The sequence below is a fragment of the Gymnogyps californianus genome, chromosome 7, assembly GCF_018139145.2.
Source record: "Gymnogyps californianus isolate 813 chromosome 7, ASM1813914v2, whole genome shotgun sequence".
Lineage (NCBI taxonomy): Eukaryota > Metazoa > Chordata > Aves > Accipitriformes > Cathartidae > Gymnogyps > Gymnogyps californianus.
The window spans coordinates 38,656,583-38,669,805 of NC_059477.1; the positions used below are offsets into that span (position 1 = coordinate 38,656,583).

Genomic DNA, 13,223 nt, shown 5'->3' on the forward strand with positions numbered 1-13,223 from the left:
TCCAAGGCGAGATAGGATCGACTGTCTGGGGGTATAAAACACCACAAGGTGGCAAAGCTAAACACAAGCATTGCAGGATTTGTACTGCTGTACTGTGATAACTGAATGCCAAGAAAACCTGAATCAAATACCAGCCAAGCAGAAAATATCATGCTTTGAAGCATCATCCCAGAAGAGATTTTGTTATATTCTGCAGAAGAATAGTGGCTAGAACCCAGGCTGTGCTGCCTGGTGCTTGTTTAGAGAGCATGTAAAGTGCTTGGTACTTAATGATGAAGCAGCAAAATGCCTGTTAAAATGAGGAAGAAGGAGATTCTGTCACCCAGAAGATGCTGCTCTTGCTGCCCCCCCACTCCAACACACAAAAGCATTAGTATACGATTGCACATCATGGCTTTGGAAGGGCAGAAAATTGTGAGAGATTTTCCACATTCGTGCCATTCAAAAGAATTTTTGCTAGTTTGGTCCTAGAGGTAGCACTTTACATAAATCATCGTTCCTGAAAGTCTTGCTGTACTAACTGGAAGCGGACTGTGAGCTAGTGTAAAGTGTCAAGGAGCATGCCCGTTATTATGGGCAGTGGTTGCACAAGCCTCTCTTACAGCAGAATCGTCCCTGAAAGCCTATTTGGCTCTGACACTGTCTGCATAAATCTTTCCAAGAGGAAATTTTCTAGCTTCTCTTCCAAAAACTTCTAGGTCTTAAAAAGACAAAGATGAAACAACATGCCAATGCCTGGCCTTGGCTCAGACAAGAATGCCTATGCTGATATTACCATGCCTACAGAAACCTATCCTTATTTAAAAGGATAAACCTAGCAAACAAAACCTCTCCATGATACAATAACTCTTACAAGCCTGAAACTAGCTTAATAACTAAGCACAAGGAATGCCATCACTGGACTTCCACCCCATTCTCCTGCAGCAAGCAACACCCGAGTGCGGGATCAGCCTCTCCGCCTTCTGTACCCTTCTGCAGAATAAGGCACAGATGCAGACCAAGTTAACACTGCTCTTCAAAGGAATCTGGTTGTATCCATCTGGGACACATACACACCAAAATGCAGTCATATTGGACTGTCTTTTGAGGGAGAATGCTAAATACTAAAGAACTGTAATTTCTTTTCTTCTGTGAATCCAAAGCTTATGCTCACTACCTGGAGCTGGTACTATATGACCTATCATGAAAACAAAGTCATTTTCATAATCCCTGCTTTCCTAAATGTGGTCTTTCGTCTTAAAATATGATCTGCATTCTTTGTTCCTAACTACAAGACTTACTTGCCTTCACTAAAACACTTTGAATAAGTCCACTTCAAGCAGTCCTAATCACTTTGTATAACTGACTTTTCTACCACTTTTTGTGTCATACACAGATAAGATGTTTTCTTCCACTAACAAAAAGAACAGATTAGAAGACTGGGATTAAAAAAAAAAAAATCAAAATTCCACAAACACTCCTAAGAACACTTTTTCTTTTCTTTCTTTTTTTCTCTAATACTTTTAGGAATATCCTCTTTCTTGTTACACACAAACAGAAAAAAAGAAGTTTCCTATGAAGAACAGACCTTCCATTTCTATGTGAATAACTCCATGGGCATGATCATTTATTTGGCTTGAACTGCCAGAGAACGCAATTACACTTGAAAATGCTCAGGCTGAAATTCCTGACAAAGAGGTAAAAAGAATTAACTTGCCCCATCAGATGTAGTGCTATATGATGAAGAGAAACAGCAGAAGTCACCTGATGGGTAACAGAAGATGGAGGGAAGAAAAAGAAGAATTTAAAATTAAAACTCAGTTTTGCAGTAGCCACAAAATGACCTATACATGTGTGCAAGCATATATAATAGATACAGTAACATGAGACTCCTGCCATGTCCTTGCAGGCATAACTCCAGATACATGTCTGGAAGAGAAGATATCAATCAGGTGGATAACTTCTGCACTGAGTACCGGGGGAAAAAAACAAGCAACAAACCTGCAACAGATGAGTTCTGATTGAACCTTTGTTTGTTATTATTCCCATAAGGAGCAGCATGTTGTCTGTGCTGTCTCATGCCCCAGATGCCCCAGTGAACCAGTCTGTTGAGACCATTCACTGCAGAGCTGTGAGCAGAAGTGGGACAAGAGCAGCTTTCACACTACTTGTCCCTCTGAGAAGGCATGCCCAGACCATGGGGATTGATGCTGCTCTGCTGCAGCAATCCAAGAGGAGCATCTGTGGATGTATGTGCCTGGGAAAAACACCACCACAGCTAAATCTGCTAGATTTTGTCAGTCAGAGCTCCAAACCTGACTCCAAGCAACGTTTCTCTAAGTCTCCAAGCACTATTTCTCAAATCAAAATTAAACAAGAAGTTGGAACAAGTCTCTGCAGTCGATTCATGTCCATGGGAATTTCTATTCTTCATTTAAACAAGACTGAATGATTACAGTGAAGGTTCAGAAAAATATTAGAGACCACAGGCTGATGTGTACCAGCACTATGAAAAATGATTAGCTCATTAATTCCAGGCACTGTATTAATTTCAAACCCATCATACAGCCTTAATTTTGCAAACAGATGCGCTAATGCAGATCCGAACACCACAGAGATTAGCAATTCTCTTCGCATGCAGAGAACAGAGGGAGAGAAACGCAGGAGAGAACTGGTGGAGAACTACAAAACACAGTGCTAAGGTCCACTCTGATGATGAAGATAAGTGACAGAACAGACGCACATACAGTTCAATACAAAACAAATTTTGCTAAGGACTGTAGTTAATTTGATTGTTCTTACTAAAAGGAAAAGTAAATAAAATATCAATAACAGAGTGAATTAAAAAAGCACAATCAAATACTACCACCAAGAATTTTAGGGCTCTTCGATATCTAAAGTATGAAAAGCCCTCTAAAATACAACGTTAAAAAAAACCCTGAATAAAATACAAAGAAGGAAAAAAAAAAACCAATTATACTTTACATCTAGGATAAGAGACTCCTCTAAAAGTAGAATAGTCACAATGTGTGGTGAACAAAAAAAACAAAACCCAAACCTTCTTTTTGTTCTCTTTTTTTTAAATTTAATTTTCTATTCTAGTAAATATTTAATTAGGAAAATAGATTAAAACAAAACCCTTACTCTGCAGACATGACCACATCTTACAACAGCTATCTTGATAGTCTAAAGCACAATCTCTATGAAGAATTTATCACTTTGATGTGCACCTCTAAGAGTTATAACCAAATTTGTGATTTGAATATTCATGAACTGGATGGGCAGAGCGTTTGAGATCCATTCAGAGCTATTCTTTGATGCCCATCTCTCCTTAAAAGGATTTTTCAAAATCTTAGGTCCAATCTTAGGTTCCAGTCTTGAGTTTTTAAAAGCCTGTTATTAACACCACCACTGCACTCCTCAGTGCTGTGGTTTATAAGCTGATCTGTGGACAGCTCTTCTGTGAAAGATGAAGAAAATTGCATTTTTTTGACTGCATGCCATTTTGCAGTCTCTTCACATGAGAATGTGTAAGTGGATGAACACCTCCTTCAGAAGATAACAGCTTTCCACAAATTGAAAAAGCTGATTGAGAAATAATGCTGTAATGCCAAAGACTAATTCAGTATGATGAGTTTAGGTCTTTTTTTGAATTTTTTTCTTAATTGCAAAAAAGGGCAGCAATTTTTTTCCAGTAAGTCAGGAAATATTTTGTTATTTTCAAGAACTAACGTACCTATGGTAGTTGACAGCAAACGTGATAAGCATATGTCTCTTTAAATCATTGTTAATATTGTCCCAGTAGCAAAGAATAATTTTCAAGCTTTATGTAGCACTACTTTGCCAGAGAAAATGAATCATTTTACATTTCTTCTTCTGTTGTGCTGCCATTTTTGTAGCTTCCACACATTACATTCAGTCTATAAAAATGCACATTTTTAAAAACTTTGCATAAACATTGCAACTCATACTGAAAAAAAAATATATATAGGAGTGAAAAACATAAAAGTGCTTCAGTATGAGTTGCAATATTTAATGCCTTAAGACTATTTTCAACAGCAAGCCCCAAAATACTTCTGAAGGCTCCTGCAACAGTTCGCCAAGAGAGACACTACTGTTTTGCTAAAACACTGTTGAATACTTACTGTGAAGATACTGAGCAATGTTTATTATCCACTCATCTGTTAACTTCCCAGCTTTTGTTATTTTGGTACACTTCAGCTGACTTGAAAGATCTCTTGATTCAATCCAACAAATTGTGTCCTCTTTGTAGCTATAGTCTAGCGTCAAAATTGCAGATCCTTTTACAGGAGTTCGGGCAGACATTTTGCTTCCATTAAGGTATAATACCTCAATTGTTTCAGAGCTTGCAATCAGAAGAAGAGGAGGTCTATCAGCAGGCTCTAAAAACAAAGTGAAGAGAATTTAAAGGGTTAACAGACTGTGTATACCATATTTATCCTTTCAGTTTTAATGTAGTTTTTAGTATTTTTACCTGCATGATTCAAGAGATATAATAAATTGGTTTTGTTTTTATTTTCATAACTATCATATATTCCAAATTACTAGTCTATTTTATCCTGCTGTTCTAATGGTTCACATCATTAAAGAAAATTAATTACCCTAGCCCCACAGCTTCTGTTTAATTCCAAGTATCATTATTGCAACATTTTTCATGCCTAAGTCATAAAATGAAATACAACTTATGCAAATTATTTCTATCCAGATTCCTGGCATTTCTAAAAGAATGAAGGCCAGGAAAACCTGCAGAACTTATGAGTACACATGAAATGGTAAAGTACTTTTCATATTAGAGTCTGTAAAACAAGACAAAAACTGAGGAGAGGGTGCTGCTGAAAAAAATTAAAACCAACCTAACAAAAAACCCAATGCAGTGAAACCTGGCTACGTCATACAGATGATGGACCTAATACCATGCATTATAAAGGAGAAAGCATCATGCCATGGAGTTTCCTGACAGCAAAAAGGAAACAGAGAATGCGTAGTTTCCATTCAGTTACCATTAACATCACAATAAAAAACCCAACCAAACAAAAAATATGAAGAAGCAACTCATATTAAGATATTACATGCAACTTAAAGTGGTGTCACATTCACCTGAATCACTTTGCCTAGAAATCCTGCTAGTAACTTATAAAAATACTTGAGCAATGTGTGAATAATGAAAGAAATAATAATACCCCAATAGTGAAGAATCTGTATCTTAAAATACAAAATGTTCCAGTTCAAGTTAAAACTTTAAAAAGTTACGTTATCCAGATAGAGGAACAAACAATTCTCATTGAGACAAAATATTTTTAGCATTATGATGAGTGCTATTTGGCACAAAAGCAGCTGTTCTTGCTTTAGGTGTATCTTTAATTGCGTTACTGTCTCGAACATCCAGGGCTGGTTTGAAATTATGCATCTGACTTAGTCAGCTGCAAATGAATATTAGTCTCCATATGATGAGGAGTCTGTTATACACGGTGCCACTGCCGAAATTGAGTGACATCTTGTTCTAGATCTAGGCTAGTACTTTGAACTGGAATAAGGTCCCAGTTAATCCAGAACTGTCAGGGGGACATACATCTATATCAAAACCATATGCCAGCAGTTTCCCTTCTTTTTCTGGGGAGAACTCCTTCATTAGAAACAGTAGGGTAACATTGCTTTGCTTCAATTTATAATGAAGAACTGCTGTTGACATAAAGTATTATGTGAATTGGCTGGAAAAAACCATCAGACAGATGTATGTGTTCAAGACAGAGGATAGAGAAACTGCGTCCTGAAAAATCCCCTTCCTATTAGATGTTGTTCAGCGTTCAGAGTCCTGCTCCAACCAAGACTGAGCTGATGCAGGACCTTATGAGAAGATTCCCTGAGAGACGAAGATATGGTGACCCTAAAAATTGCTTCAGGTTTAGCTGGAATAACAGTGATGTCTAATTTTGCAATGAGGTATGTTCATGTGAATCACTTAATGGAAAGTTGTCCTTTGCAACATGGTCAACACCACTACAACATGTCTATTCGTCCCGTTCATTTGTTAAATTAAATAATGTTGTCAAGTGGGCAAACTTTTGGATGTTGTATTTAAAAAAAAATACCCTAAACCATAGAAACTCACACTGCAGTTGCAAGCATACGTGAAAAATATTTGTGTTGCCGAGTCAAGAGCTCTCACCCCAATGTAATCTGCTTGTATTCAAAGCAATAAATCAATGTTTAAATGCTGTATTGACATCTAATACTTTCAATCAACATTCTACCTAATAAAGTTTTCAAAATTTTACTAAGCAATTCCAGCTGTCTAAATGGAGAAAAAAATTGCATAAATAAAAGGATTTGACAAATAATACTTCATCAGCAAGTCTGATTAAAGAGAAAAAAATGCTTCAGTGAATATGGTACTCAGCGGTCTCACTCAAATCCACAGAAGTAGGCGTTAAATTCTGTTCTTTGGTACTATCTGCTTTTATTTAAACATCTCGTTTGCCGATATTTTTGTCATGTAAAAAACTTCTTTTCTATAAGAGATTAGCACGTATTCTTTCTAAAGTGGATTTCATTTACTCTTTGCCTATTGCTTCTTATTCCATAATGTATATTCTACCTTGTAACATACTTTTTCCCTCCCCAGTAAACCCCACACTGACATCTGCAAAACGACACTTCTGTAGCATTACTTTCTGAACTTACTGACTGTCCTCATTGGCCTCACATTCACTTCCACCTATACATCTGTCATATCCATGCATAGGAATTTTTTTAAATTTCAGAAGATATCTAACAACTGAAGGGACTGAACTAGTTTGTGAAACAACCCCTTGTGGTGTAAGCCACGAGTGAAGCTCCCTAGTCTTGCTTTTTCCAAAAGAGAAGGCAGTGGGGTTCTCATTAAGCAATTTTATTTGAAATCTGCCAGGCAGGTCCATTTGCAGTCAGCAGGTGCCTGGTGTATGTAAATCTCTCTTTCCCCTTTTTCTTATCAACTTCTGCTACCCATCAGAAGAAGAGAGCCAGACCTAAGAACTTCTGTCTCTATCACCCACTCACCCCAGAGACTTTCCAGACTGGTACAAAAGGTGTGTTTCCATCTGCACACTGCTAAGTTTTGGGATTTTTTTTACATCTAACAGCTCTGTGCTCAGCTTCTCCCTTCCCACAAAATAATACCACTGCCCAATTCTGGATCCAATCACTCCTTTCCCAACCAGCAGCAGTGTGAAAAATCCTTTATTATTATTATTTTTGCTCTTATACTTTGTGTTAAGTAAGATATTTCCACTCTCTGCAATCTATAAAGCCTTCAGGAGTAGGCAGCTACACAGGAGCTGTTTGCAGTTACAAAGCCAGCATGGTTGTTCCATTGTCCAAGGTTGCAATAGAGAACCATATCCTTTCTTGCACTGTTTTGAACTGACCTATTGAAAAGTGTAACGAGGATTTAATACCTCACTAAACTCCGGAGAAAGGTTGTATTTTAGTATTAATGTCTAAGACATAAGGGAATTCTGAAAAAGAATTAGTGTCAAACCTCCTGAGCAACAGTTGTAATCAAACCTGGCTGCAGACAAAGGAATTGGAAGGACTCGTGGCACTGCTAAGAGGTTCTGCTCAGCAGGCACTATTAAACATTAAAAATGCATCTGTGTTCTGGCAGAACTTATCCAGAAACTAGATTACTGAGCTTGAAATTATATTTTTCAAGCAGCCTATACATGAAATAATTCAATGGATTGAATCAGTTAATCATGTTTTTTCACAGTAGGGTAGGTAACCTGCTTATTTCAGTGTTGCTCAGATAAAGGCTGATTTCATAATTACTTATTAAAAAAAAAGAGTAAAATTATTTTAATGAAAGAACTATACAAAAATATTAAAAGTTCCTACAAAAACCACAAAAAATATTTAAAGCATCTTACTGTATTGTATAATGCAGATGAAAACCAAAAAAGATTAAAAAAAAATCATGTCTTCTCCCTCACAAAAACTGCTTGTCTCTTTCTCAAGAACAGAATCTACAAAGCTTAGAAGTTTAGCGGACAGATCTAGGATGAGTTACAGTGAGCTGACAGCAGCTTTTCAAATAACTGGACTTCATGTGTGTTATTTTTTCATGAAGGTTTTTTTTTTTTTTTTTCATTTTATAGGAAAGATAAGAAGTGAATAGCTCTCTAATCCAGGAAAGTTTTATGATTCATCCCTCTTGACTAAAACGAAAGCATCTTCCTTTGAATTATGTTTAAGATAGAGTAGTGGAAAAGATGAAAGACTTGCATTTCCCCCCTCCCTGATCTTGTCTAAAATACAGATCAATAAGCGATGTCACAACAAATCAGAAACTAAGGTATTTTGCTCCACCAACAGTTCTACTTCTCCTCTGGAAGAAAAGCTTCAGAAATGCCAGCAATTTTTTTTTTTCCCTACTACAATGATAGGAAAAGGATAAAAACCAGAGTTTAGTGTTTACAAGCAGCTTAAAAACCCTTCTCCTGAGGTATGAATTGTAAATTATAAGTACTTTGCTCTTAGCAATACATCTATTGTATAAAAGTCTGAAAAATATTTAGCAGTGTTGAATAAAATGCAGTCCAATTTTATTTTGAAATTAATTTTCGGTTTATCCACAATATACCCCACAAATGGGCTGCTTTATTACTAAAGCCCCAAAACTTAGTTATGTAAGATTTTAAAAGAAAACTGTGTTGTGAAATCAATTTAAGAGTGATGAGTGTTTTCTAAATATCAGAAGAAGCTTTTTGCTTTAATCATTCTTAGTTCATCTTGCTTTATCTACATGACAAATGTTGCTTATCGCATGGCATTTCTCTCTAGACAGGCTATGCAGATATAAAACATACCGGGAACTTTTGGAAGAAAGATGAATTTTTTTTCCTCAGCTAAAGATTTCCAATTCTGTCATTTTGTTTCCTTAAATATTCTTTCCATCAAATGCAGGCTTTGCAATATAGGCATACAAACTTGGTAAACAAAGAAGTTCTAAAACTCTGTTCAGCAAAGCTGTATTTTGTTTCATTTTCCCCTCAGAAGAAGTCATTAACTGCTTCTTTATTCATAAAAGAAAGTGTGGTTAAAAAGTGTGGAAAAAACCATGGTGTGCCTCCAGCTGTTTTGATACCTATTTTAATATCCTTCCCAAAGGTACTGTGCAGCTAAAAGTTTCCGGCTCCAAAGTTATTTAAATGAGCTGAGGAAGAAAATGCAGAATTTAATGAGGGATAAACCTTACCACCTTCACAGCCAAGCATTTGGCTGCCTGAAGGGCAGGAAAAAAGAAGCTTCTGTGAACTTCTTCGCTAATTGTACCATACGACATGCGGAAAGATGGTTGTGCGGAGACGGGCTCCGAGGCTGTGCAAGAGCTGCAGGTCATCTCCCGTGGCCACTGCACGCGTCCCCCGCACGGGGCAGGGCTCCTCCAGACCCGTGCTCACAAACACGTGTCACCGGCTCGGCACCTTCGGTAACTGGGGCCTCCACCATGTCCCCCACTTCTCCACTCGTAACTCCACTCCACTCTCCATTCAGAAACCTCCCACTCAATTTACAGAGACAACTAGGATGTGGGAAAGGGCTGATAGCTTGGTGTTGCGTATTGTGCCCTATCTAGGATCTCAATGTGGACGGCAATTCATATTCTTAGCAGATCTGCTGTTATTAACATTGAAGGTTTTACATAATGCCTAACCTAACCTAACCCTCTACTGCTGCTTCTTATCTTTCATAGCTTTTACACACAGAGCAGAATATTCCTTAGCTCATTTTCTTTATCTATTTGACAACTACTTTTGTCAAATGTAGACAAAGTGGATAGCTTGCTCTTTCCATCCTTATTTTCTTTAGTCTTTTTAAGGAAAAAGAAGTTGATAATTTTTCTAAGTGTTCTTTCTTTTTTTTCCTTAGACACCTTCTGTTCCTGGATTCTGTTCTACTGATCCACAGCTGCCTTGCGTGATGCCCCTCACTGGCTGTCATATCCCAGCTGAAGACTTCCCAGCATTGAGTAAGTAGTAGGATTACTTCATATGTCTTGGAAGTAATAATCCTACTTATACATACCAGGGTAGTACCTCTCCCCCTACGCAATGAGATGACATGGACTCATTTTTGACTTGTGATCCATTACACATTTTCGGTACTTTTCACCAGCCTATTTATACAGGGCCACACTTTGGTTTTGTCCCTGCTCGAACCTTATCCTGCAAGGCAGAAACTAGTGAAAACCAGCTTGTATGATCAGTGAAGCTATGAATGTAACGGTAAGGGTGTAGGAAAGCGACCTGCCGGTACCTGGAAACTTCACTATTTTCCACACTGTAAGTCGGGCCCAGTGAAGCAACTAAGCTATTACAAGCCATTGCAGCTCTTGCAGAGCTCTGTGATAAAAGCACCTTCATTACTGTGCCAGGTGTCTTTTTGACCTCTGTGCCCTATGAAGTATTTGGCCCAAATATTCATCATATTCATAATTTAATCCAGGATTAATTCAAGGAAAAGTGGTGTTTACACAAAAAAACAATGTAATGAGCAACACTCATTTCTTTGCAGCACCATGATCTTGATTTGTACTGTCCTGCAGTGACTTCTCTGATTAATGACTAGTGATTCCCTTCTGAAAATAACAGAAAAGATGAAAAATACCGTAAAATAAACATGATGAAGTATTGAGAAAGACAGAGCAGTAGTTCTTCTCTGTTAATCTGATTCATTTCATCAACACCACCAAGATACTGACAGCTCACTACAACACTCAGTTGTTACACAGTCTGCTGGATCTGAGAAGGGAAACTCAAAGATTCATCTCAAGCTCAGTACTGGTACCATGAGGATTTCCTGATCTAGAATTGCGTTATTGATTTTCATGTAGTGAGGAAGAATAATATTAAAATGACTTTGTATGAACTTTCTTATCTCACAATACTTCGCTGTGGATTTTTAAAAAATTGCTCAGCTATGTTGTGTGGATCAATACAAAACTCGGTACAAGCAGTAAAAAACTCTGTAACTCTTACTGATGCTCAAGTCAGAACATATTTAGCGATGCTCTTTAAGTGAGGAAGCCTCAAAAAAAACAGTAGACCTTCCCATTTTCTGGTGGCAAAATAACTACAAAAAGGAAGACTCAAAAAATGTGTAAAACCCACAGCTTTATACTTGGGCGTTGAATCATTGTGGATGTTGAAGAATTGCTTAAGGAATTTTTTTGGTTTTTTAATATAAAAGCTCTGTTAATTCAATTATGCTGAGTAAGAAAATACTGTGTATAGTATTGCTTCATTAAACACAATTCACTAATTTCCTCAAATACCCAATTCACTATGACTAATGAAAACATGCACTAAGCAACAAAAAGCCTAGTGTGAATATGTATATCACGAAATTCACCTCTTGGGATATTGCAAGGACAAAGCAATCTCATGTCTTTTTTTATCCTAAGGGTACAATTACCTCACAATCATTTCCTCCGTCTTCTCACTATCTCTGTTGTCTTCCCAGAGTAAACAGCCTATTTTGTTTGAGTGAGGAAAATCTTTGATTTATTTATGAACAGGGAAACTGGGAACTGTTCTAATCTTGGCTGAATTGAGTATTTCACTTTAATTAATAATAACCATATAATAACTTCTAATATTTCCCTTGCAGTAGTGTCGTAATATGTGAAAAGTTTTTCTAGGGTTGTTTTGTGGCTCTTTGTAGTAGAGTGAAGGAAAGTCCATCTCTTCTGTCTTCGTCTGTCTATCTTTTCATATGTATCCTCTAGATAGGTCCAAAACACAAGATATTTTCATTAAGGTAAAAAGATGTTAAAACTTACCATTTTTGGCCTTGCAGGATTTGTTATCAGGCTGAAGTACATAACCCTCCACACAGCTGCAAGTGTATGATCCATCGGTATTTACACACATCTGGCTACAGCTTCCATACGTATTACATTCATTCAAATCTAAAGGGACAATAACGAGATCTTGTTTAAGGATTAGAAAAAAAAGAATTCAACAAAAAATCAGAATTCTAAGAGAAAAGTTTAAGTCATTAAGTCATTATGGTATGATGCTTTATGGTTCTCCCTTCTCAAGCCATGACCTTATCACGGATGTTGGCTGTTGAAATTACTCCAGTAACCAAACAGAAGGCCAGGAATTTTCAAGTTTAATAGCTATTAATTTTGAAAGATAAAACCTTCACTTTTTCAAGTAGTATCCAATGTCTACATCATGTTAGGGAGACATTTGGGTTCTTGTTAGTACTAGAGACCACTAGTTATCAGGGTTGATGAATGAAGCAACATTTCAAGAGAGGAAATAATTGATTATCCTTCTCAACCTATTTATGCTGGCAATGTCTTATAGTTCCTTAAATGAACTGTCACTACTTCTACATTAAACCATCATCTGCTACATCAAAAACTATGTATTTCTCTAATAAATATAAAGAACAATTTTCTTAACTAGGTTATATAGGCATAATACCATAAAATCAAGATATACTATTTAACAGTGGTTGAGGGTTTAAGTAATAAATTGACATTTTAAAAAACCGCTGTTGAAATTATTTCCTCAGATGTATTTTTAATCACAAAACATGACAACCATACAGCAAAAGAACTTAAAATAAATTACGTTTATGAAGAATCTGGCTTAGCACTATTACTTGGAGAGAGGCGTGATTGGTAGTGAGCACATACATAAGGCAACAGAGCTCCAATATGATTATAAAAAGAGAAAAAATAAAACAAGAAACAAATACCTGGATAGAGAATTAACAAGTCATGTATTTCAAAAATGGAAAAGAACACCCATTTCAGTCTACAATTAATTACACCAAAATAACATTCCCAGCTAAGTTGTATGATCTCGGAGTGTTCATTTATCAAATTCTAATCTAGGTGGGACTTTACAGGCACGAGGCGAAACACTACAAGTTTTACAGTGTCTCCTGGTAGTGAGGTCGGGAGAGCGGCTCGCACAAATGAGCTGTAAGCTTGTCTGAGCAGGGGGAGACACTCCCCACCTCCTCCAGTCTGGCTGAGGATGCTTTCCTTCCAGTAACTTAGGAATAGCTACTGCTGGGGCACAGGCACAGGAGCACCACAGAGTCGGCAGGGAGGCCCCGACTCTCATTTTGGAGGGCGACTCTTTCCCCCTGCCTGCCCCGCAAGCCCAGGCTCATTCCTGACGAAGGCCTTGGCAAGATGGGCGAGGAAGCGGCTGCGCTGG

General features: G+C 37.3%; 1 protein-coding gene across 1 annotated transcript in view; it reads right to left on the bottom strand.

Moving 5' to 3' along the window:
• LRP1B (LDL receptor related protein 1B) overlaps window positions 1-13,223 on the bottom strand; it is a 749,866-nt gene that overhangs the window by 362,996 nt on the left and 373,647 nt on the right. Inside the window, exons 5-6 of the mRNA XM_050899978.1 lie at window positions 11,822-11,950; window positions 4,125-4,382 (exon numbers count right to left, since the gene is read on the bottom strand). Of these exons, the coding sequence (XP_050755935.1) occupies window positions 4,125-4,382; window positions 11,822-11,950 (387 nt within the window). The remainder of the gene's footprint in view (window positions 1-4,124; window positions 4,383-11,821; window positions 11,951-13,223) is intronic.